Here is a 22,281-nt window from a genome sequence, read left to right as displayed (position 1 = left end):
CTACTCGCTTCCTAGGGTGTCGTAAATTACTTGAAAAGCAGCCTGGTCACAGGATGGGTGGCTTATTTTTCGCCCAGGGGGTACCTGGTCTCTGATTCGCCCTGTTAGATTGAGTAGCAGTGATTGACTTGGAGACGTTACACACTTTGTCCCTGTGTCTGAATTCAACAGGGCTGGTGATTGGAGACTTCACCCAGCTCTAGTAACTTATTATAACACTGAACTACTTCTCTGTAACACCACCATGCTCGCTGTAATCTTCTCCTCTACTTCTGAGGCTGAGGAAGAAGGGATTGATTTATTCTCTCTGATATAGCAGGAAAGGACCAGAAGTATTGGGTTTCCGTTGTGCATGTCAGGAGTGGAAAGTCTGGGTCGAGGTGTGGAAAAAGGCGGAGCATAAGAACTGAAGTGAATACAAAAAGATAGTTTTCACACCTCAAAACAGTTTAGGCTCAAAATTTCATCAAAAATGTGGCTTTTCTGTTTGATACAAAATGGGAAGAGTGTATCACATCAGTATCATGTCATTTTTCTTATTCTAACGATGCTAATTTCCTGTTTCCCTCTTGCAGTCATCACCCATTAAGGTTTTAAGCATGTTTAATTGCCACTTGTAAGGTCCAAGTAATGCATATGTGTGATCTGTATGTTTGTATCTGAAACGCTTGGATTAAAGGCAAATCTGTCCCCCCTCAGTAGCGGACAACCGGTATATAAAAATTGCTAATTATATGCCTGAACACATCCTGAAACATAGTGGTTTCTTGAATCAGGGTCATCAAATCTGTTTCTGCCACGCACAGACTTTTTGCCACTGTCACATATGATGGTTTTGTATGTGACCTGTTACAAGCGGTGTCCCCAGGGCTCAGTGCTGGGGCCTGTTCTGTTTAGTATCTTTATCAATGATCTGGACAAGGGGATGGTGTGAACCCTCAGTAAGTTCGCAGATGACAGCAAGTTGGGTGGGAGTGTTGATCTGCCTGAGGGTAGGATGGGTCTACAGAGGGATCTGGACAGGCTGGATCAATGAGCCGAAGCCAGCTCTATGAGGTTCAATGAGGCCAAGTACTGGGTCCTGCCCTTGGGTCACACCAACCCCATGGAAGCTCCAGGCCTTGGGAAAAGTGCCTGCAGCTGCCCGGTGAAAAAGGACCTTACTTGGCTCAGTGAGGGATCTGGACATTTGGGCTTTTCCTTTGGCTCTTCCAAGTTCAAAATTATTTTGTCTTGAAATTTATTTTTATTTATTAAGACTTCTGGCACATGCTTTTGTGTGCACGTATATTCTCTAATGCAACACATAGCTTTTAATTCCCCAAAGAAAGCCTCGAAGTGCAGCGCTCCATTGGCATCATGTTTATTTAGGGAAGAGCTGTGGCATATGTGGTGTCTGTATCATGCAATATGAGTTTATTATGGCAAGCCTGAATATTTATGGGGTGCAGGAGTGGTAAGTGAGATATATATATAAATATGTATATACAAATAATTTAAAAAATCAAATATAAAGCATTCCAGAGCTCAGTAGAGAATTGTTAACTTAGAAGTCTCACCTCAACCTTTTTTCTTTTTTTTTTCTTTTCAATCATTTGTTATTACAAGCAGCCTTTCAATTGCTTTAGTTGAAAGAAATGATAGAAAACCCACTCTCTGTTTTTTTTGGCATACTAATTTCTCTGTTTGCCAGCATTTTTCTTCTTGCTGGTTTCACCTTTCCCAGATGCTGATCATTTTCTCTCCTATTTGCATGAGGTCTCCATGCAGCAAGAGGAGAAACAGGTTTTTGATTCTGTGGTTTGTTTTTTTTAAGAGGGAAATAGCTTGTAAATTCCATCACCTCTTCAAGCTCTAAATATTGGCTGGGGAATCAGAGGCGGCAAAATGATCTGATTCTACTTAGAATGTGATTGTCTAAGGCTGCAAGGTAGAGAAGTCTGGATAAAAAAGACTTAAAACATGGTATCAAGCATGGATTTTTAGGCCAGGACGGATTAATATGGCCTTTTATTCTGCTCTTCCTTAAAACGCAGGTCATATTTCTGGCATTTACACCTGCTTTTTTGCATGTGAAACTCAAACATTTCATTATGTTACACAATATTAAGAATTACCAAAGCTGGCATATTGGTTTTGTTCAAGATAGATACTGCGCTGTGGCACTGTTGCATTTAACGTACTGCATAAAGAGTTGCCATTTTGAAAGATAATCACTTACAATTTTTAATGGAAACTGTTTATTTGTTAGAAACTTACTTGGACTAGTTGTTCATTAAGCATTACACTGTAATTGTTTTGGTCTATATAGCCTGGTCTATATTCTCCATGTTTATTAGATATCTTTTTCAGGTTTTGTGGGTTTTTTGTTGGTTTTTGTCGTTTTTTTTTCTAATCACAGTGATCTCCAATTTTGTTAACTGCTCATTTCATTTTACAACCAGGTGGTTTTCCTGTGGGGATGATCATCAGGGACATGTTCATCTGGTTGAAAATGGCTAACTATAGCTCGTTTGGAAGCCAAAGTGGTTAGCCTTTGGTTCACCGAACGTGGCTAGCAGAATTTTTCCTTCTTGGGGACCCTTCACGTGTTCCAAAGGCCAGGAGCTGGGGCAGTGAAGTCAGTGAGAATCTTTATGATGTGGGTTTTGACCTTAGGGATCTGATCAGTGAAATACAGACTATGAGCAGCTTTGGACCAGCTGCCAGTAGAACCCTGACTGGGCTTGAATGGCCTGGGGGTGTCTGAAGTGGTGGTTGCCGCTGGGAGGAACTGGTTGTCTGTTCTGAATGGCTTCTGCCCGATGTCCACATCGAGCTGGGATCTCAGCCCTTCTCCTGTGCTGAGCCTGGTCCAAAAGCACAGAGACGCTGTTGCTTTCTAGGTCAGCCTTTATGGGAGTTTTGTATGAATTATGGAATAGTTTTGTGAGGCCGCAACTGTGATTACAGGTTTAATGATGCTTTAAACAAACAAAAATGTAATGACTTTCATCAGTGTAAAACAGGAGCTTCCTGCAGGGAAACACCAATGAATGTGACTTCGCGGCAGGGACACAGCCCTGGCTGGCAGCCAGCGCTAATCGGCACACCACGTAGACCTTGGGTCTTAACTTAATTATAGCGCAGTGCAAGCAGCAGCGAGACAGTTTGCGGTGAGGAATCGCTGCCAGCGTGGCACAGAGTCCATGCATTTAAAAGTTACCCATCTGAGCCGTGGCTTTAGGTAGCGAGAGGCTGGGACTTTCACAGCTGGTTTGGCCTCGCGCTGGGACTCGCAGCGATCTCACCTTCGCCAGGGAAGCTGGGGGGAGCACGAAAGCCTTCCAGTGGCACTGGGAGGGCTCTAACCTCTCCTATGTCATCTCCAAACAGCTTCTGCCTCCTCTAATCCTCATGATTTTATCAAAGGAAGAGATACTTCTGCTACTTCATGTAATGCAGTTAATGGCCAGCCACTCTGATGCTCTTTTTTTTTTTTTTTTTTTTTTCTTGTTTGCTTGGGTTTTGGGGTTTTGTTTGTTTGTTTTTTTTCATTTTGTGGCTCTGGCCTACCTTTTGTAAGTTCCTGGGAAGGGCAAGCAATCTTATTTTGGGGAGGGACTCTTTATCAGGGAGTGTAGCAATAGGATGAGGGGTAACAGTTTTAAACTGAAAGAAGGGAGATTTAGATTAGATCTTAGGAAGAAATTCTTTGCTGTGAGGGTGGTGAGAGCCTGGCCCAGGTTGCCCAGAGAAGCTGTGGCTGCCCCATCCCTGGAGGGGTTCAAGGCCAGGCTGGATGGGACTTTGGGCAACCTGGTCTAGTGGGAGGTGTCCCTGCCCGGGGCAGGGGATGGGACTGGGTGGGCTTTAAGGTCCCTTCCAACCCAAACCCTTCTATGGTCGATATATTCCCTAACTATTCTTGTAAAAGCCAGAGCAACTAATGCCCGCTTGTGGCCATCACAGAGTTTACACCTGCAGCACCTTGATATAATTTGTTCTGATGTTTCTTCTAGGGATTCGTGTCATGTATGGAACGGTACCGAAGAATTGGGCAGGAGCTGTACGCCTCTTTGTACAAGAACCACATACAGGTAAAGAACAGGAGTATTCTGCAAGAGCTTTCTGTTGTTGAAAGGATGCCCTTGGACTACCCTGAGAAATCAGGAATTTGATCAGTGAGATGAAAAGTTATGCCCGAAGAAATGCTTGAGAGTTAATGAGTCAATACTCCGTTCCTGGCATCCCCACTGAAGTGTGATACAGTGCCACTCACCAGTCAGATTGCAGATCCTCACTTTATCTTCAGGATCCTTTTTTCTTTTGTTTAAATGTATTATTCCACTCTCACAGTAGCAGAAATGAAATTGAGGACTTTGACCTTTTTTTCTTAGCAGCCGGTAAAACTTTTCAAAAGGTCTCAAGCTCATAGCCAGTAAAATCTCACAGGTATGTTTCTGTTTCAGAATTGGCCATCAGAGACCAACAAGCTGTTCATTCTTTGAAATTCTAACTTTTTTCTCTCCTTTAAATTGATATTTTAGTGTCCCCCAGCTCCCTGCACACACCTCCTAAATATAAATAATTAAATTTATGCCATGCTTGGAGGGAGCACAGTCCACTTCTGACTGAGACTTCCAGACTATGTTTTCAGTGAGCACAGTCGTAGCTGTTCGGTGCAAACATTCACCAGGAAAAACCAGAGTGAATAAAACCTTTATGATGCTGTTCTCCTGCCTTACTGCTTCTGAGTTGGAAACCTAATGAAAGTAGCCATTTTCAAGGAGGCTGAATTTTGCCATATGCTTATATTTGTCACTATATCTTAGTTTGAGTGGTAGCATCTCCCACAGAACGCTTTCAGTGGGCAGTTGGACTTGTGTTTGCCGGGTCTGCAGTGGTAGATCCCTCTCCACTGGTCCCAACCCGTAGGTTGGGTAGGTCCCGCTGAATCACTGGGATGGTGCCACTGCTGGATGGGAGGAGGGAAGTGGGCAGAAGGTGTCACAAAGTGGTTCTGTCCTACAGATGCTGCAGTGTGGCTACAGCAAAGCAGCCAAGGACTGGATGATACTTGAGGAGCAACTTTTCTACAGAAGGGGCCCATGGGGACACGTGTCACGATCCTTAGAGCCACGGTGGATTCTTGATTGTTATGAAGGGCCTTCACGAATGAGGAGGAGGATTCAGCACATGAACCCCCGAGTGACAATGATGCGGATGAAGAGTGAGGTAGAAAGCTTTTGCAGGAGGTGCACAATTTCTGTAGCAGTTGCTGGAGATTCTGCACTCGCCTCTTTCCTCTGGTTCTTGTCCCCTGACTCATCGATATGCTGTGCCGTGCATAGAGAACCCACTGAACGGCTCTGGCTTTGGGCGAGTAAGAGGGGCTGTGGTGTGTTTAGCAGCAACAGAGTGATTTTCCCTCTTTTCCAGTATAAGAACTCCCAAGACAGAGGAGAGCATAACCCAACCATACCTTTCTGCTTGTAATATCTCATGGGAATAGCACTTCCCAATGTATGCAACAGAGTCCTGTTAGAAGGCTCCACTGTCTTTTTGTCTCACGTGTTTATTCAGGCTGCTAGAACTGGTGGATGATCAAAAGGGGAATTAGCGTGGTTTGAACTAAGCATTGAACTGTAGATGTGGGATATTTACTACTCTCTGTAGTGTCTACATGCCAAATCCTGTCAACCAGAAGCTGAAGTGCTTGAGCACATCAGGAGGTTCCCATCTCTAAAACATTTTCGGCTTTTATGTGAAGCTTGGATTCTGGCGGTTTCCTGTAGACTGGGCAATAAGATTTTTATCCTATATTGGGCCTCATGCGGGGTCATCTTTGAAAAGACAACAGTCCTTTTGCTTAATCCTGCATTTAACTGTTCCTTTGGGTCTATTCAAGTGAGTTTATTTGAATTTCCAAGGCATTTATTTGCAACGTAGTTCTAAATCTGTGGGTTTTTTCCTCTGCAATGAAGTTCTACATTATGTTTACCTCCCTGCATACTCCACTTCAATCATACCTGGTCTCTTTTCAGGGTCTCCTAGCAAACAGAAATGCAACAAGCCCCACTGCTGAAGTGAATCCAGGTAACCTTTGAGGGATAAATTAAATCATCAAACAGCCAAAGAGAATTAGAGTTAATGTACGGACTTCCAGGTCAGAATTTCATCTAGTAAATAAAACTTATTGTCAGTGTTCTGGGCTAAAAAGTCACTTGAACATCTGGGAAAAGAGGGATACAATTGTTATAGGTGATATAATAAACTGTCTTCAGAACTTGTTACTCTCTTGTTGCCACCAGAAAGATCTGAAAGCAAAAAAGCGATCTTGAAATGAAACGTTTGGGCATTCTTGGGCACCTGGAAAGCTTCCAACTGCTTAAACTCAGGAGGAAAAGTGCAGATTTCCCCCCTCCGTTTTTAGTAGACACTCCAGTCCTACCTCTGCAATAGTATTTAAAACCAGGTGATATATGGCTCAGAGAAGCAGTAATAGCTTTCTAAGAATGTGGACAAAATTATAGAGTGTAAGGAAATCATCAAGAAAATTAACATGTCAAATTGTTTTTCACTGTTTAAAATAGAACCAGATTTTTCCATTATGTGAATATTTTTCATTATCCAAGGCCAGGCTTTCTGTTACGTGAGACATTAGAAGAATGGGGTGGGGGGTGATGAAATATGGTACAGGGAAATGTCAGCCAAGTCAAAGGCTGTGGTTTTCAGCCTCCTGTATGGCTGCTCCAGGTCAAGCTTCTGGTGTACCCTGTTGGAAATAGGCAGTGTTGTTGTATACTTTGTAGTGTGGTAGGGCCCAAAAATCAAGTGACAGTGGAGCTCATAGTTCTAGACTCCAAACAAGATTGAAGTAGTTTCTGTGTGAAAGTGGTTACAGTCTACCTGAATCAGAAAGTTGATCATTCCTACCCTGGCTGTGTGCGCTGCCTTAATCCGCAAAACTTGGGACACAGCTTGGGCAAGGCAAGAGCGGGTTGTGTCTCCTTGGGGTCTCTTAAGGTCCTGCTCAGTGTGTGTCCCCAAAAAGACTCTGATTTTTGTTTTTTCCTGATTTCATGTTTGTGAACAGATTCTTCTTTTTAAAAATTATTTAATTATCAGATGACCAGCCCAATGCAGTGCAGAAATGAGAATAAATACATTTGTTCAATATTTTTGAATCTTCAGTGATTATAGGAATTTAGTTTGAATTATGACTGAGTGCAGCACCCTGTTCTCAGTTCCCTGAACTAAGCATCCTTCTTTAGCAGGGACCGATTTTACTTCTCTCTTGCCTGTTTTTTGTAGATAAATAGTGCTGTTTCCCAAGGTAGAGCAGATTGGGTGAAAGTCTAATTGCAAATGCTTTTTGGTGTCGTCCGACTGCCACTAAAACTGCAATCTCTTTTATACTGATATAGGGGAGCTGACGTTAAATGGAGCAGAAAGGGAGATGGATAAGAAGGGATCCGACTGTAACCAGCTAACATTCTTCCCTGCTCTACATGAAAGTTTCCATTCAGAGGACTTCTTTGAACTGTGCATGGAGAGACAAATCATATTGCAGGAGTTTGCAGAGAGTGAAAAGGTAGGAAAGACCAAGGGGAGAATTTTCTCTGGGGAGGGGGCATTTTAGAGGGTGAATCAGATGTGGTTGCCTTTCTGCTCCTTTCAGCTTGGGGTTCAAGTAGATTCAGACTACAGGAAACATCACTACTTGGTTCCTTAGAGCAATTGCAGTTTTCCAGCCTCTGTATAAATGCCTATATAGACTTATTCTTGAAGAGCATTTAATATTAACTCTTTGAAGCAACAGAAAATAATTTGGGTGTGCGACCAAGGTATTCTCATACCTGTGAGACAGTATTGCCTGAATTTGCCAAAGACGTGGCAAATTATGAGACTCTGAGAATTCCTGTCCTGCTTCCCCACCATTACTCATGCTCAGAGCAGTGCCTGGATCAAATTTATTTATTACCTCTGGAAGACTGTGCCGATTTTGCATAGGTTGCTGCTTCAGTGATGTTAAAACCTCTTCCTGCTGAATACCAGAAAATGTTTTCTTCCTTCCTCCCTTCACGTCTTTTTCTCCTCTGCCTCTCCTGGACAGATTCTTCCCTCTAAGGCCATAGAGACTTTCCCTGCTTCCTGTTTGATGCTTCCCTCTCATGTCATTTAGTCAAACCAGTGCTGTTCCTTCTTTATTCTTGTACTGGACTGGATGCCCTTCTCCCAGGTTCAGGAACACTGGGGAGGACATGAGCTGTGGACTGTTAGGGGGACAGTAACTCTGGTCTGGTATTCTCAATTTAATCCCTTTGCTTGAAAGCCAACAACCTGCCCCTCACTTTCAGCATAGTCCCCACAATGGTGATTCCAAATCAAACCCTTGATGTTGGCTGTTTACTGCACGTAACCATTTTCCGCAGGACCGTGGGAGATTTTGTCCTGAGGAGCAGACCTGGCCTCATTCTCTGATCTTTTGCCGTGTACCTGTTTCTTCCAGTGGCATCACTCCTTAGCAATATGGTTTAGTGATGGTTTTTGCCAGTGTTGGGTTAATTGGTTGGACTCAATGATCTGAAAGGTCCCTTCCAACCCAGGCGATTCTATGTTGGGCCCCGTTGGCCCCACAGTTAGTATCCTGTAGTGGAAGCCAAGGGTCAGTCTTGGAGTATTTAAACTCAGCCATCATAGTGCAGTGATAGCTGTACATAAATATAGAAATAATTTTTTTATTCTTATGTCTCAATACCATCACCAAATTTTCTTGATGCTTTGCAAGTGGCCAGGGGTCACATTCGTGCACTCTAAGATGATGGCTTCCTCGCTGTCTGTCTATACAACATAATTCATTTCCCTTTCCCTCCTCCTTTCCACCCCCCCACATACCTCTCCCCAGCAGAAGGAGACAAGCATGAAAATGTGAGGCATGTTTTCCGTGTGCTGATCTCATTTTGAGCCTTCAGGCTGTCTGTCTCCTCTCCGTGTAACTCTGCAGGAAGCCGTCAGAAACGCCAGGCAGGGGTTTTTTCCAGCGGCTGACACCGCGTTGCCGCGCTGACAGAAGTATTAAAAAAAGCAGCAGGGGGTGACATTAGCTGTCCTGCGCTCACTTAGTGCGCTGCGGTCCTGCCTCGTCGATGGCTGCCTTGTGAGCTGTTTGCACTTTAAACAGGCAACTGGCACCATCTTACCTACTGCACTGCCCAGAAAAATCATTGCCATGCTTTGGCAGATACTGGATTAATTTCTGGAACACAGAGAAGCACTTGGTCACTGTTTTATAATGTCACTCGGTGCTATTTCTTTGCGTTACCATTAAACAGACACCTTTGTACATATTCAGATATGTGAGATGGCTTTTTTTGAAGAAGCTGCAGATAAAATTCAGATTGAATATTAGGAAAAATTTTTACACTGAATGGGTTATTAAGCATTGGAATGGGCTGCCCAGGGAAGTGGTTGAGGCACCATCCCTGGAGGTATTCAAAAGACAGGTAGACATAGTGCTTAGAGACATGGTTTAGGGATGGTTAGGTTGATGGTTGGACTCGATCTTAAAAGTCCCTTCCAAGCTGGGCAATTCTATGATTAAATGCTGTTGACGTTGTTGGTTCAGAGTCTGTTCTCAACAAGAATATGGGGGTAGGTGTGGTATTGTCATGCTGATATCATCCTCTCTTCTGTTTTATCTTGCTTGCAAAATAGACTAGAAAACATTTCTAGGCATTTCTGTGAAATTAAGTATTAAACAAGGTGTGTTAATCGCTTGGACTGTGAGAGAAAGGGACTATAAAGGCGAAAGCAAATAGATGCAGTTTTAGTGTAGGCAAAGGAAGGAAGCTACTGGGTGGTGGGGGTTAGTGTCTGTCAGAGTGGGGACTAATCATATGAGGGAGCACTCAGACTCCATGTTTTAACAACACCCAGAGCATGCAAAGTTCAGCCTTTAGATGAACACACTATAACCTTTATCAGGGGGATATGGGCCTCCTCCACCATATGTCCCAGCCTTGTCTTTGAAGGGACAGTGTGTTGTGGTGAGCACAGTTTCTTTCCTGATTATTTGAAATTTAGCTTCAGCTGTTTTCCCCTCTCGGCTGCCCCTGTGTTCCTGTTGTGTTTGAGCCCAATCTGTCCCATTCTTCCCACCTACACAGCGCAGGCTCCAGTTCTCAGGATTCTCGATCTCATCTTATTTCCCTTGCCCAGAGAGCCCTAGTCCTGTCCTCTGCAGTTACCCTGCCCCACATGTAGTGTCATTTCCAGTTACATGGGGCTCCTTGGTGTTCTTTGCCTGTTTCTTTCTATACTCTGCACCAGTTTCCCCTGGTCCCCGTCAGCTTTCACTGCTAGAGCCAGATCTAAAAGCCAAAAGCCTTGTATGCAGTGCTAGTGAAATGCAAAATACAGAGTGCTATTGTTGTGTTTTGGCTCTATGGAGGTACATAAAGAAATAAGTGGGGGTTCAGAGGAGTTGTAGAAGCTTGTGGCTCGCCCATGCACTGACTGAGAGCTGGGCACAAGGGATGGAGGGTCAGGGCAGTTGTTTGCATACCAAAGGAAAATAGCGGGCCGGTAGCTGAGATTTTGTTGCTTCACCTCCTCCCTTGGCCCCTTGTGAAACCTCCTCCTTGGAGGACTCCGAGGACTCCTCTTGGTGTGCTTGGGAAAAATGTGACTTTGAACTCAAAGCTAGGAATCGAGTGCCCTCGTTGATAAATGTTTGGAACTGGTGCTGTAATTCCAGCAGCGTAAAGTGCTTTGGGCGTATACACATACATCTATGTGTATACGCCCAAAGCACAAGATGTTTTTTTCCTGCACACAGAAGTCAATGTGTGTAATCCACTAGATGAATATATCAGGCTGCAGGTGCAGATTTACAGGTGTTGCTGTCAGGGCTGTTGTCTCAGAACTTATTGGTGTCACACTCTGGCTCCTTGGTTATACATTTTGCTCCACTGAGGTTATAGTGTGTACAGGTGAAGATTATATTTTGCATGTATTTTCATTGTTCTGAGACTGTACACACCATAGGCATGGAAGGAGAGGTTCCATGTGCTATGAGTGATGTTACACGACATGTGCTGCTGCAGAATTGTGCAAGAGAAATGCAGATAGGAACCTGGCCTGATCTAATCCACTTGCCTACCAAAAGCCGGAGCCAACCCTTTAAATAACCCTGGTTTCCCAGTGGAGGCAGGGAGATTGGATTCCTACATCTGCAACCTGAGCCCCCAAGTGCAAGATTGCAGCCCTGATCTTTACAGACCTGAGTAGTCCTGCCAGGTTATTAGCGTGTGATTAGCATGTAATAGATGAAGAAAGTGGAGGAAGGCTTGGGGAATGATTTTGGTGGGGAAATTTTGAATTTTGGAGAAAAGTAAACCTCTGTTTGCCAGCAAGTCATTTGAGCCAGTAAGAAATCCAAGCAGCTGGGGTAATGAATCTGAAGTTAACGAGAGGGCATGGCCTAGCAGAAATCTGGGCACAATGTCTTTCCTTGAAGGAGGGGCTGGAGACAGCACAGGAGGTGTTAGAACAATAATAGAAGGGACTACCATAAATTAGTTAAAGGGAGTGGGATCCATGGTTGGGAGAAAGGGGCTGCTTAAAGAACAGGCTGAGTTGGAAGAGGGAACAGCATCTAGGACTGGCAGAACAGTGTGGCTGCTCTGCAGCCTCTTGCTGGAGCCAGTGCTTTTAGGGGCATTGCACCCCTTCCCAGCTCGGGGACCAGCTGTGCTACTGGGTGCAAAGGGCAGGATCTGACTCTAGGTGTCACCAAAACAAACCAGAGCAGCTTTAGTCAGATCTGTGCTCTTGTTGTGTTCCTTCACTGTGCTGCTTGTGCTCCATGGATACTTCCTAGTATCCAACCTTCATATCTGCTGCTGGATGGGTTTTTTTGGTGTTCATCTTTCATCTTTCAGTTGTAAGGCTGTAGCTACTCTCTGGATCTCTGCAGAGCTCCTGACAAACCCCAGGGTGCTGGCTACCACCTCAGGTAAGGAGAGATGATCCCCTACCAGTTGCTGTCTGTAGAAGGTGCAGCGGGGAAAGAAGCAGACAGACTTTGCTGCGGTTACTCCTGAGAGAGTCATGGGAGCAGTGGGAAGGACATGAACTTGAGTGAACTGACCTAAGGGGAAATTTAAGGGCTCGTATTAGTTTTTGGCAGCATTTTCTGGTTGAGAGGAGCCTGGAGTGAGACGGAGACGTCTGGGTGTGCAAGAGGTATGAGCACAATCCTATTAGAACTGGCTTCCAGATGCTATCATCAGCTAAGGGATGCCAACTTCTCCGGCTGGCAATGGGCCGGCACAGATGGCAGCTTTCATCACAGAAAGCAAGGACAAAGAGCAGTCCCGGTGCCCATGAGCATGTACAGGACAAGAACATACTTGTGCCGTTTTCCTTTTCTCCAAAATATCTGGCATTCTTTCCTTGCAGCAGTTGGGAAGTTGTTAAAGCCTGAGAAAGAAGAAACACCTCCCACATGGGGTTTTAGCTCCGGTGGTGGAGGGAAGGAGGGTGAATGGAGACTACCTAAAAAAGAGGAATGTGTCCTGCGTCTTTCAAAGCAAAGCTGTGACTGCAAGGCTTTCTTTCAAGCAATTGCAATGGTTTCACTCAAGTCTGAGCAGAAGAAAATTGATCCAAGGTTTGTAACAGTTCAGATGTGACCAAACTTGAGCCTAGAGCCCCTACCCACTAAAGACTAGGTCAAGTAGATTTAGTTTCCTTTGGTCATTGAGCAGCTGGAGAGAATGAAGCAACCTGTCATGTATTCTTAAGCTGTGATTAATGAGACGCGTGTGTGGCTGTTTCAGAGTAAGATGAGACTTCAACCACAAGCAAACACAATCATTGCAGGAAAGGTCTTGTGAGTGGCGCAGAGAGAGGGACCTGTTTTGCTCCCACTTACCATGAGAACACAAGTCTCTTTCCCCAGCAAAAATTGCGAAAGCAACGTATTTGATTTCATGTACTCCTAGTTATTTTAAACTCCGTGGCCCTAAATGGCATTGACCCTGCTTTACTAACAGGTCCTTGGTAGCTGATGGACCCTGGGATTCCTCAATACACAACAGAAAGGGCAGAAAGAGTGTTTAACTGCAGGTTTCACCTCTGTGATGCCTGATATGGTGCTACCTGGATGCGTTGCTTTTCTGTGTATTGTGCAGTTTTTGTACCTTTTGCTGAGCAAGTGACTCGAGTCAATTGTGAGTGTTTATAGGGAAACAGGAGATGTGATGAGGAGGGGGGGGAGGAAGGAGCTTCAGGAAGTCTCTAAGCCACTGGTTGCTGAGAAAATATATGAAGATAAAGAATCACTCCATACCTGGCATCTTCCTTACACTCTTTCCTTAAGATTCTGTTACTAAGGCACGGGATAGTTGTTTAGATGGACCTTTGAACTGATTTGGAGTAGCCATTCTTTTATCCTTATTCTGTTGAAATTCTGTGCTCGGGTGATTGTGTGGTATGTGTAAGTGTGTTCCAGTAATGTGGGTTTGTGACTTTAATTTCTTTGCATTATATTTTTCCTGGGAGCGGCCGTGCTAAAACACTACTGGAGTCTGCAGGAATCCATGGCTGACCTCCTCCAGTGGTTTTGAAAACTGTGGAAAGGCTGTTTGAGTCTTTAGGCATGTAATTCCTTTGGAAATCTGGCTCTTGGACTCCAGAGCAGATACGCTTTTATGGCTATTTGCTTAATTGCAACTGGAACATTTACAAACAGCTTTTCTGAAAAACAAGAAAAAGAAAAAAAAAAACCAACCCAAACACGCCTTTAGCTTTAATTCCCTCGTACACCTGAATGAACAGAGCAATCAGGAGATCCAGGGCTCTGGGCAATACCTTGGAAGGTAATTATTCAATTATTTTATGTCATGTTTGCTTCATTGATTAATGATTCTAGTGGCTGGTGAACTGGATTCTGTTCTGTTTTGACAGAAAAGGAAAGTTTTTATTTAATCTATGGTAATTTCAGGCTCCTTGGTGTTTCTGTCCAAGACTTGTAGGTACAAGACTGTGCTGGTGGGGGTTCTCTAGTGCACCTCTTTGTCAGCTTTTTATTACTCACCTGGAATAAAATGAGCCCCCTTCTCCAAATGAGAACAACTGATTCAGCCCAAGGGCTCTAGTATTTCTAACAGTGCAGATGTATTTAATTCTGCTGGGGGTGATAACATAAAATTGAAGAAATGGATTTGGCACCGGTGACTGTAACTGGTTGTATAGAGAACCAGAAGAGAGAATGTACTGGAGCTTAGAATTTAAGGTTTGAGAAAAAGAGATATGTGCTCTCTGCCCGCTCGAGGCCTGCTAACGTTGATGTGGTCCTGCCTTAGGCGGAGTAAAGAATTGATTATTCGTGCCAGACCATATTAATGATGATGAGGAGCCCCCCTGCACGATCCACGTGTCTCCCAAAACCACACACACGGGCTGGGTTTGCCGAGGTGGAGCTCTTAGAAATCTGAATTTCAACTTTGTGTCCGCTTAGCAATTTTACACGACTGCCTGGTGTTTCAACATTCAGTTACTTTCCTTTCGGGAAGAAGCAGACTTTCTGCTATTTAACTACTTCAGGAAACCCTGTGGTTCACTACTGTGACCAGTATTCCCCAGTATTCTAGGTGCAAGAAGACAAGTCTCTAACCACGTAACGGCACACACACATATTCCAGTTTTATGGTTGGCACATCCCTGTAGAGACAGGCATTCCTGTGGGATCTGCAGGAGAGGTGATGGAAAAATGCCAGCTTCCTCTTAGAAATAATTTAGAGGGGAAAGAGAGAGATATTAAAGGGATTTTCATCAAAAATTACCCACAGAAATCTTCCAGCATTGGGTTTTTTTTCAACCCCAGAATGAAAACAACCTTCTGTGTCCACTCAAGTGATTTCAAAACGAACCCCCCGTTTTGTTGGTAAAATAATTGCCTTTCAGTAAAAAAAAAAAGTAAATGTAAAAACAAGATTTTATTTCAATTATTTATGAATTTATGTTATGCTGGCAGCCAAGACTGGAAACTCCTGCAGGTCTGCTTGAGCTGACCTGAGTTAACCTCTGTGTATTTTGGGATGGAGGCAAGGAAGATTGTAGATCTGATTCCAGAAATAGTGAGGTAGGAAAAAAGGCGAAGGAGAACCATACTTACTTTACATGTCATCGTGTATGAGTATGTGTAGAAGATTGAATCAACAGACAAGAAAAATAAGGAACTTCATGCCTCTAAATGTCATGCAAGTTCTTTGCAATGAGTTACTGCTTGATTTAAAATCAGAACTTTAAGTTTCCTGCACGCAGCCCACACAACTTTCCAAATAGTTGGGCTTTTCTGGTCTCTGTGTTGGTCTGTTTCCTTTCTACACCATCTCTCAGCCAGTTCCAGAAAAAAAAAAAAAAAGACCTTTTTTTCTTTATCAAAACTGGTCGATTCTCAAGAAAACTTTCTATGATCTAGCATATATGACTGAAGAACTACTTTGTTTAAAAATTCCTACTGCTTCTAAATTGTGTGTTAGAAATTCCTGTACTTTAAGGGCCAAGTTAATTTGCTCAGGAGAAAGACAAAGTGAGTCTTAGGATGCCAAGGGAGGTTTTTTAAACTGTTCCAGAATGTTTAACTAAATCTTTAAGACAACTAGAATCATAGAATCATATATTTTGATTGGCCTTCTGTATAATATAGGAGGGAAAAGTGCCAGTGCAAAGAGTGCTGAGATTTCAATCCTTTCTGTGCTGATTCAGCTGGATGTGGTGGGATAGATACCTCGAGTGTTAAATCCTTTCCTTGCTTATTGCTCCCTGGGATCCCTTTGCAGGATTTTTTCAACTAGAGATTTCACTGGGATCTAAATCAAAGTATTTGCCTTTTCTCTGTATTATAAATATACATATACTTCTTTTATGCCACCGGTTTTCTGTATGATGTTGTGAAAGTCACTTCTTTCCTCCATGCTTCAACCCTCTGCCTGTGTAGTAACTGTTGCTGTCTAAGATTTCAAGCTCTTCATGTTCTGTAGTGATGTTGCTAAATGTCGCCCCAGATAGATGGGGAAGGAAGAGATTTCCTGGGGAAAAAGGGCATCAGACCCTCCCACTGCTGGCACCGCAGAGTCCTGCACTGTCACTCATGGTGATTTTGTGGCTGCATCCCAGTAGAGATGGCAGCTGGTTTGGTACAAACATACGTCCCTCTGCATTGTTGGGTCTTGCTCCCTGCTGTCCCCATCTCCTGTGTTACCCACTCCTGGCTTCGTTCTGCTCGCTCCTGTACCAGGTCACATTCAAGTGCTCTGTGGCAGTGGTGCAGGGACATACAGCGCTGGAAGGAGTGCTGCTCTTTGGCAAAGAGCACTTTTACATCTGCGAGTGCTTTGTGTTATCCCCGCTAGAAGAAGTCTACTGTACCCGTCACTGCTTGTCCAGGTAAGTCCTTCTTTCTCTCTGGAGATCTGCTTGGTTAACTTCAGTGTTGGCATGTGGATACCTGGAATTTGCACAGACTAAAGGGGCACAGCAAGAAGTTTGCCATCCTTTCCATCTGTTCATAGAAGTATTTAACATAACTAACATAGGTGCTTGTTGACAGGCTCTGGAGGTGCAACAAGAGCTCCCAGCTCCAACAGATGGAGATGGTGGGCAGCCTAACACATAGGTTGCTGTTTTTCCAAGTCTTTTAAAGTGTTGTTAATGTTTCTGACTGGCTCCCATCTTTTATTCATACGGAGCAGTCATTACAAGAGCCTTTAGCTTCATCATCTCAGAAGTTTTTTTGTTTGTTTCTCCAAGATAGAATCGTAATTAATATTTGGCACACTGCTATCATCTTTGACTCATGATTTATTGAAACTAATCAATATTGAAAATGAGCCTGTTAGATTTAGCTCTTTGCGCGTACTGTGCGCTCATGTGCAAAGCCCGGTGGGGCAGTGAGTAACTCGGTGTTTTTACTCCCTGACTGTCTGCTCTGCATCCGATTCTTACCCAGTCCGGTACCAGTCAATCTGATCAGGTGACTTACGGGTCAATTAGACTGGGTCTGATAAAAGCTTCGGTGGTTTTTCTAAGGGATTTACTATGGGCAAGGCTGTAGATAGCAATTGCAGTACATGTACACAACCAATGTAATAATGAATTAATTGCGTAATTATTAGTCCCAATTAATTGCTGTTGATAATAGCCGTATGTCCATACGATGCTTGCCCTTCACTCAGGCTTTCAGGTTCTCCCACCCAGCTCCTTCCCTTGCTGCTTCTCAGACTTCAGTGCGTGCAGAACATTGCCATCTGCCTATTTACATGCCCTAAGATAATTCCAGACCTACCCTTAGTGTCCACAAGCTCTTTATTTTATTTTGGGAACTAGTGCAAAATTTGCCTTCAGTATTTAGCTTTGTTTTCAGTTCATGTATGTGATCTGGCTGTCTCTTAGTATTTTTACTCTTCTTTATGGAAGACTTGGATGTTCATGAAAGCTCTCCTGATCTTTTTTGTTTCAAATTAGTTTTTCTTTCTTTATATTTTTCTCTTCCAGCATCAGTGATCCATTTATTTTCAACTTATGTCATAAAGATCGTGCTGTGGGAGATCAGTTGTGTTCCCGTTATTCATACCATGATATAAAAGAGATTCATCTGATGCGCTTTCTTCTGCAGGTAGGAAGTAACATGCTCAGTCATTTGAAGGAAAGCTGCAACAGCAATAATGATGTGTGACTGAAAAGTGCTTGCACAATTTTTACTCAGACTGCTGAGATTTCTTTGCTTGAGTCCCAAAATGCTTTTGCTCCCATTATTGCTTCATTAGCTTTTGGTAATACAAACTCATTCCTATGTTCACCAGAGAGTTTAAGCACCCTCAGTGGAGTGGCTGTCTCATTAGTTGTAAGGCTAACAGCTAATCACAGTTGTTCACAACTTCACAGTTTATCTCAATGTTTTTGGAAAGAAGGCTTGAAGTCAAGTCCCTGTGTTTTGATGGAAGCTCCTCAGTAAGTGTCTGACTTCCAGTAATACTCAGCTCCCACAGACTTCAGTAGTTCTGGACATTGGTGAATTATGAGGCTTCTTGGAATAACTTTCAAGTTGTGCATGTGAGGCAATAAATGAATCGTAAGTTGGAGCAGAGGATTTGAATCCCCTTTGTCTTCAGCTGGGCTACCCAGAAGCTACTCATCACCAGTGGCCTGGTACCCTTTTCGTTTTGTCTAGTTTAGATGAGCCCGTTGATGAGAATCACAAAAGAGTTGTAGCTGGAGCTCCTTGCAGCACCAGAGCCTGTACTTTTGGTACAGTCTACAGAATAATTCACAGATTTCATTTACGTTATGAACAATACAGAGTTTTGAAAGAGCCATAACTAATTTGAAGCAGCCCATGACCAGTTACCGTTGTTTCAAATCCATTTTCGGATGGCTGAGATTCAACAGAGAATTAAGAAATTGTTTGGAAAATTCAAAAAGTTGGAGAAAATGGGGCTGATAATTGTCTTATGTCATGTAGGATGGCATCATAACTTATCCCTAGTTTATTTTATATTTAATTATGTATGCAAAATGGACAGTTTTAGTAGGTGAGACTTGCTTTAGGATATAGCATATCTCGGTAGTTAGGTCACTCTGCAAGCGTGGACAGGAATGTTAAGTCTTGTTCTGAGTAACTGTATGAAGCTTATTTTCTTCCATCACTGGTGAGCAACCTGAGCAGCAGAACTGTCACCTCTTCTGTTTTGTGAAAAGCATCAAAGCTGCCAGTGGAATCTTGCCACGTTCTCATATATTCACATCTTTGTGTATGCGGGGATTTTTTTTTTTAAACGTGTGAAATCGAAATGGTTTGTGACCCAAAGTAAAACATGGAGATGAGTAAAAACAGTCTTTGAATGGGCCTGGGGCAAAGGCAGGGCTTGTGGGTTTGAGGGGGTTTGGTGGCTTTTTGGTTGTGGGTTTTTTTTGGTGTTTTTTTTTTTTGTTTATTTTTTGCAGGACAGGTGGATCAGCTGTCATAGCTACTCTCATGTTACCTTTCTGCTTTACAATTAATTTGTGAATCATGTTTGGGGCAGTTGCCATTGTGGTGTTTTTTCTAGGTTTGTATCGTACCTGCCACATTTGGATTGAAACTCATATCTGGGTTCCCAGACACTGCACCTTATTTATAGTTTTACTTGACCAACTTTGGGGGAAAAAGGACTGCTCACTGAGTAAATAATAGGATTATATGCAAATGCCCAACGTAACAATGTGTGGAGATATTGCAGAAAAAAAGGGGGTGAAATTTTCAACTTTAAAAATAAAAGCTTCAGTGAGAAATGTCATAAACTCCCCTTCCTCCTCTGCTGCTTCTAGGCAGGAGAAATTATTTTGGCATTTCTGTTGAGCTCACTATTCATTTAGAAACCAGTATGGTTGCTTTTGAAAAGAAATGCTTATTTAGCCTCCCCTCTTCGTGTTATCTTTCTCACCTAATCAGAAGTTCACGCTACTCATGTCTTGTAAATCACTCTGAGATTTCAAGACAAAAATGCTTCAGAAGCAGCAGGAGGAGGCGGGTGATGGAACCAATATCTGTTTAGTTCTGCTTCAGAGAAGCATTTGAACTCCCAGTCAACCCAGTAGGGCTATTCCTACAGTTGGGGAAATTGGGAATATTAGACATATTTTGCTACACTTCTTTACACTTGATACAAAGTCAAGGCCTTTTTTTTTTCAAAGCCCTGAAGAACTGGACAGGCCACGATGGACTCTTTGCAGCACTAGGCTTTGCCCTGCAGCTCTTCACACTGTAAATGCTTTACCTTTCCAGGAGATCGCCTTGGAAATATTCTTCAAAAATGGTTACTCCAGATTTCTTGTCTTCCATGACAACGACCGAAATAAGATATTTAAGAGGTAATTGCTACTTCATAATAACATGAACACCCAGGTGACGCTCCTGGTCTATCGCTCCTATTTATCCTGGCTTCAGGTGTCTGTCTGGTGCTGCTCCAGGGGCTTTGTCTTCAATTGCAGCTCCTTGGTCTTTAACAGGTTACACTTCAACAAAGCTATAACATTTTTCCTTTTGCTGACCTGGGAGTTCTCCAGAGCGTTATATAGGCATTGATTTATCAAGGGAGCTAATGCGTGTGTAGGACTCTTCTAGCACCCAGTGGTGTGTATTATGTCCCTGCAGCCCAGGAAATTGCCCTTATAGCCATGCTGCTTCCTCTCACTGAGATGAGACACCTCCATCTCACCTCGGAGTACTGGGTGAAAGAAGGTTGATGTTCTGTTCTCCCATTTTTTGCTAGATAAATGTCTGAGTGGGTGTCGGGATTTAACCCCAGCCAGCAACTGGACCACGCAGCCGCTTGGTCACTTCCCCCACACGCCCAGTAGGGTAGGGACAAAAAGGAGTGAAAAAACCTTGTGGGTTGAGATAAAGACAGTTTAATAGCACAGTAACGGAAGAGAAAATAATAATAATAATAATAATGATGGTAAAAGAATATACAAAATAAAGTGATACAACACAGGTCACACCACCCAGTTATCGGTTGCCCATCCCATCCCTGAGCAGTGATTGCAGGTCCCTGCCCCCCTGGCCAACCCCCGCTTATATACTGAGCGTGACATCTACAGTATGGAATATTCCTTTGGCCAACTTGTCCTGTCTGTGCTCCCTCTCAGCTTTTATGGAAGCTGAAAAAGTCCTTGACTAATGGAAACATCACTTAGCAACAACTAAAACAATATGTGTTATCAGCATTATTCTCATACTAAATCTAAAACCCAGCAGGTACTAGAAAGAAAATTAACTCTTATCTCAGCTGAAACCAGGACAGTGGGCTCTTATTCTCTGGCTTTAATAGAACTTTAAACTACCTGATCATAAGTCCATAGCCAAATATATCAATTTGAGGCCCTATTTGGGAAAGAAACTGCTTCTATGCAGCCCATAGGCAACTCCTTAATATTAAATGTATGCTTTTGCTGTGTTGTCTTGCAGCTTTGTCCTGGGTTAGAGTGCCAGTGAGATGTGGTGTCCTTCAGGAAGAAAGTTGCTGTCAGGACGTGACATAGATTATATAGATACGTAATGTAGACAGATAACTACTTAAATAATTGTAATGTGACCTTTCATATCTCCTGTAGATTTTGCTCTTTCCAACCAGCTTTGAAGTCGAAGGGAATAACAGAAGAGTCCCTGAATATAAGGTAAACCAAAACATATGAAACATTGGATAACTGTAGATAAAAAGTGCAAATGTGTGACTAAATTTCACCTTAAAACTTACCTATTTGTGCTGCCTATTTTAAAGATTCAAAGGTATCCCCAAAACGCCAAAAAGCATTCCAGTGTACAGCACTCACAGTGAAGACATGAAAGATGTGTTGAGTAGCTGATTGTGCATAGTTGATTAATAATTATTACCTCCTTAATATGACTTTATTGGTAAACTCTACACGGATGGTTCATGTGGGAAAGAGACAGTGAGGTTAGAGCTAATCTATAATGTTTCTGCTTAATGGCCTCTTTATTGCATGGTGAGGGCAGTGATAGATGTACACATGGATGTTTTGGCATCTTATAGTGGTGCTGATTGTGTCATGCAAGTTAGAGATCACTGCCCCCAGGCATAGCACCCAAAAACTCAGAGAACTTGCTTTGTGCAGAGTCTGGCTCCTTTCAACATGAGCTGAAATAAAATAGACAGAAGATAGTGCCACTGCCTAAGTAATGATTCCAGAAAAGTTGTGCTTCCGAGGAAAGACAGAAAATGACCCTGGTGGGCATGCTTCCCTTTATCGAGCTCCAGTCTGGGAACTGAAGGACTGAGGACTTAAGTTTACTTTTCCTTCCTTTGAATGCTGGAGCTGCTCCTGAGTCAGAAGAATTCAAGAGCAGCACAAGGGGCCCCTTCCCCGTCTAGGGAGCAATGACCATCTTCCATAGCATCCCAGGCCTTCCTGCCCTACGGAGACAGGAACGCAGGCCAGGCTCAGCTCTTTGCCCAGACACACGAGTAATAATTGCACAGCTGAGGTGTGGAAAGAAGAAATTACTAGTTTGAAGTATCGTATGACACTGAGGTAGTAGCATTTCTGGGAAACCCCCAGTCAATTTTTCCACCCAAAGCACAGGACTAACGCACAGGAGTTCTGACTCCCAGGCTCTACTGCAGCCACTTAAAAAATTCTAATGGGCTGTTACTGGACAACTGAGTAGTTTGCCCCTGGCGCTTTATTCTTCATTTAAATATTCTTAAATGTTTGCTATCACCGTAT

The 22,281-nt window shown here is 43.2% G+C and overlaps 1 protein-coding gene across 1 annotated transcript in view; it reads left to right on the top strand.

Moving 5' to 3' along the window:
- Positions 1-22,281, top strand: part of WDFY4 (WDFY family member 4) — a 120,036-nt gene that overhangs the window by 59,999 nt on the left and 37,756 nt on the right. Inside the window, exons 40-47 of the mRNA XM_074154726.1 lie at positions 4,002-4,079; positions 5,014-5,217; positions 6,027-6,078; positions 7,410-7,576; positions 16,292-16,440; positions 17,548-17,668; positions 19,817-19,902; positions 21,148-21,210. Coding sequence (XP_074010827.1) covers positions 4,002-4,079; positions 5,014-5,217; positions 6,027-6,078; positions 7,410-7,576; positions 16,292-16,440; positions 17,548-17,668; positions 19,817-19,902; positions 21,148-21,210 — 920 coding nt within the window. The remainder of the gene's footprint in view (positions 1-4,001; positions 4,080-5,013; positions 5,218-6,026; positions 6,079-7,409; positions 7,577-16,291; positions 16,441-17,547; positions 17,669-19,816; positions 19,903-21,147; positions 21,211-22,281) is intronic.

This window comes from Numenius arquata, chromosome 10, assembly GCF_964106895.1.
Source record: "Numenius arquata chromosome 10, bNumArq3.hap1.1, whole genome shotgun sequence".
Taxonomy (NCBI): domain Eukaryota; kingdom Metazoa; phylum Chordata; class Aves; order Charadriiformes; family Scolopacidae; genus Numenius; species Numenius arquata.
This window is presented reverse-complemented; position numbering and strand designations above follow the sequence as displayed.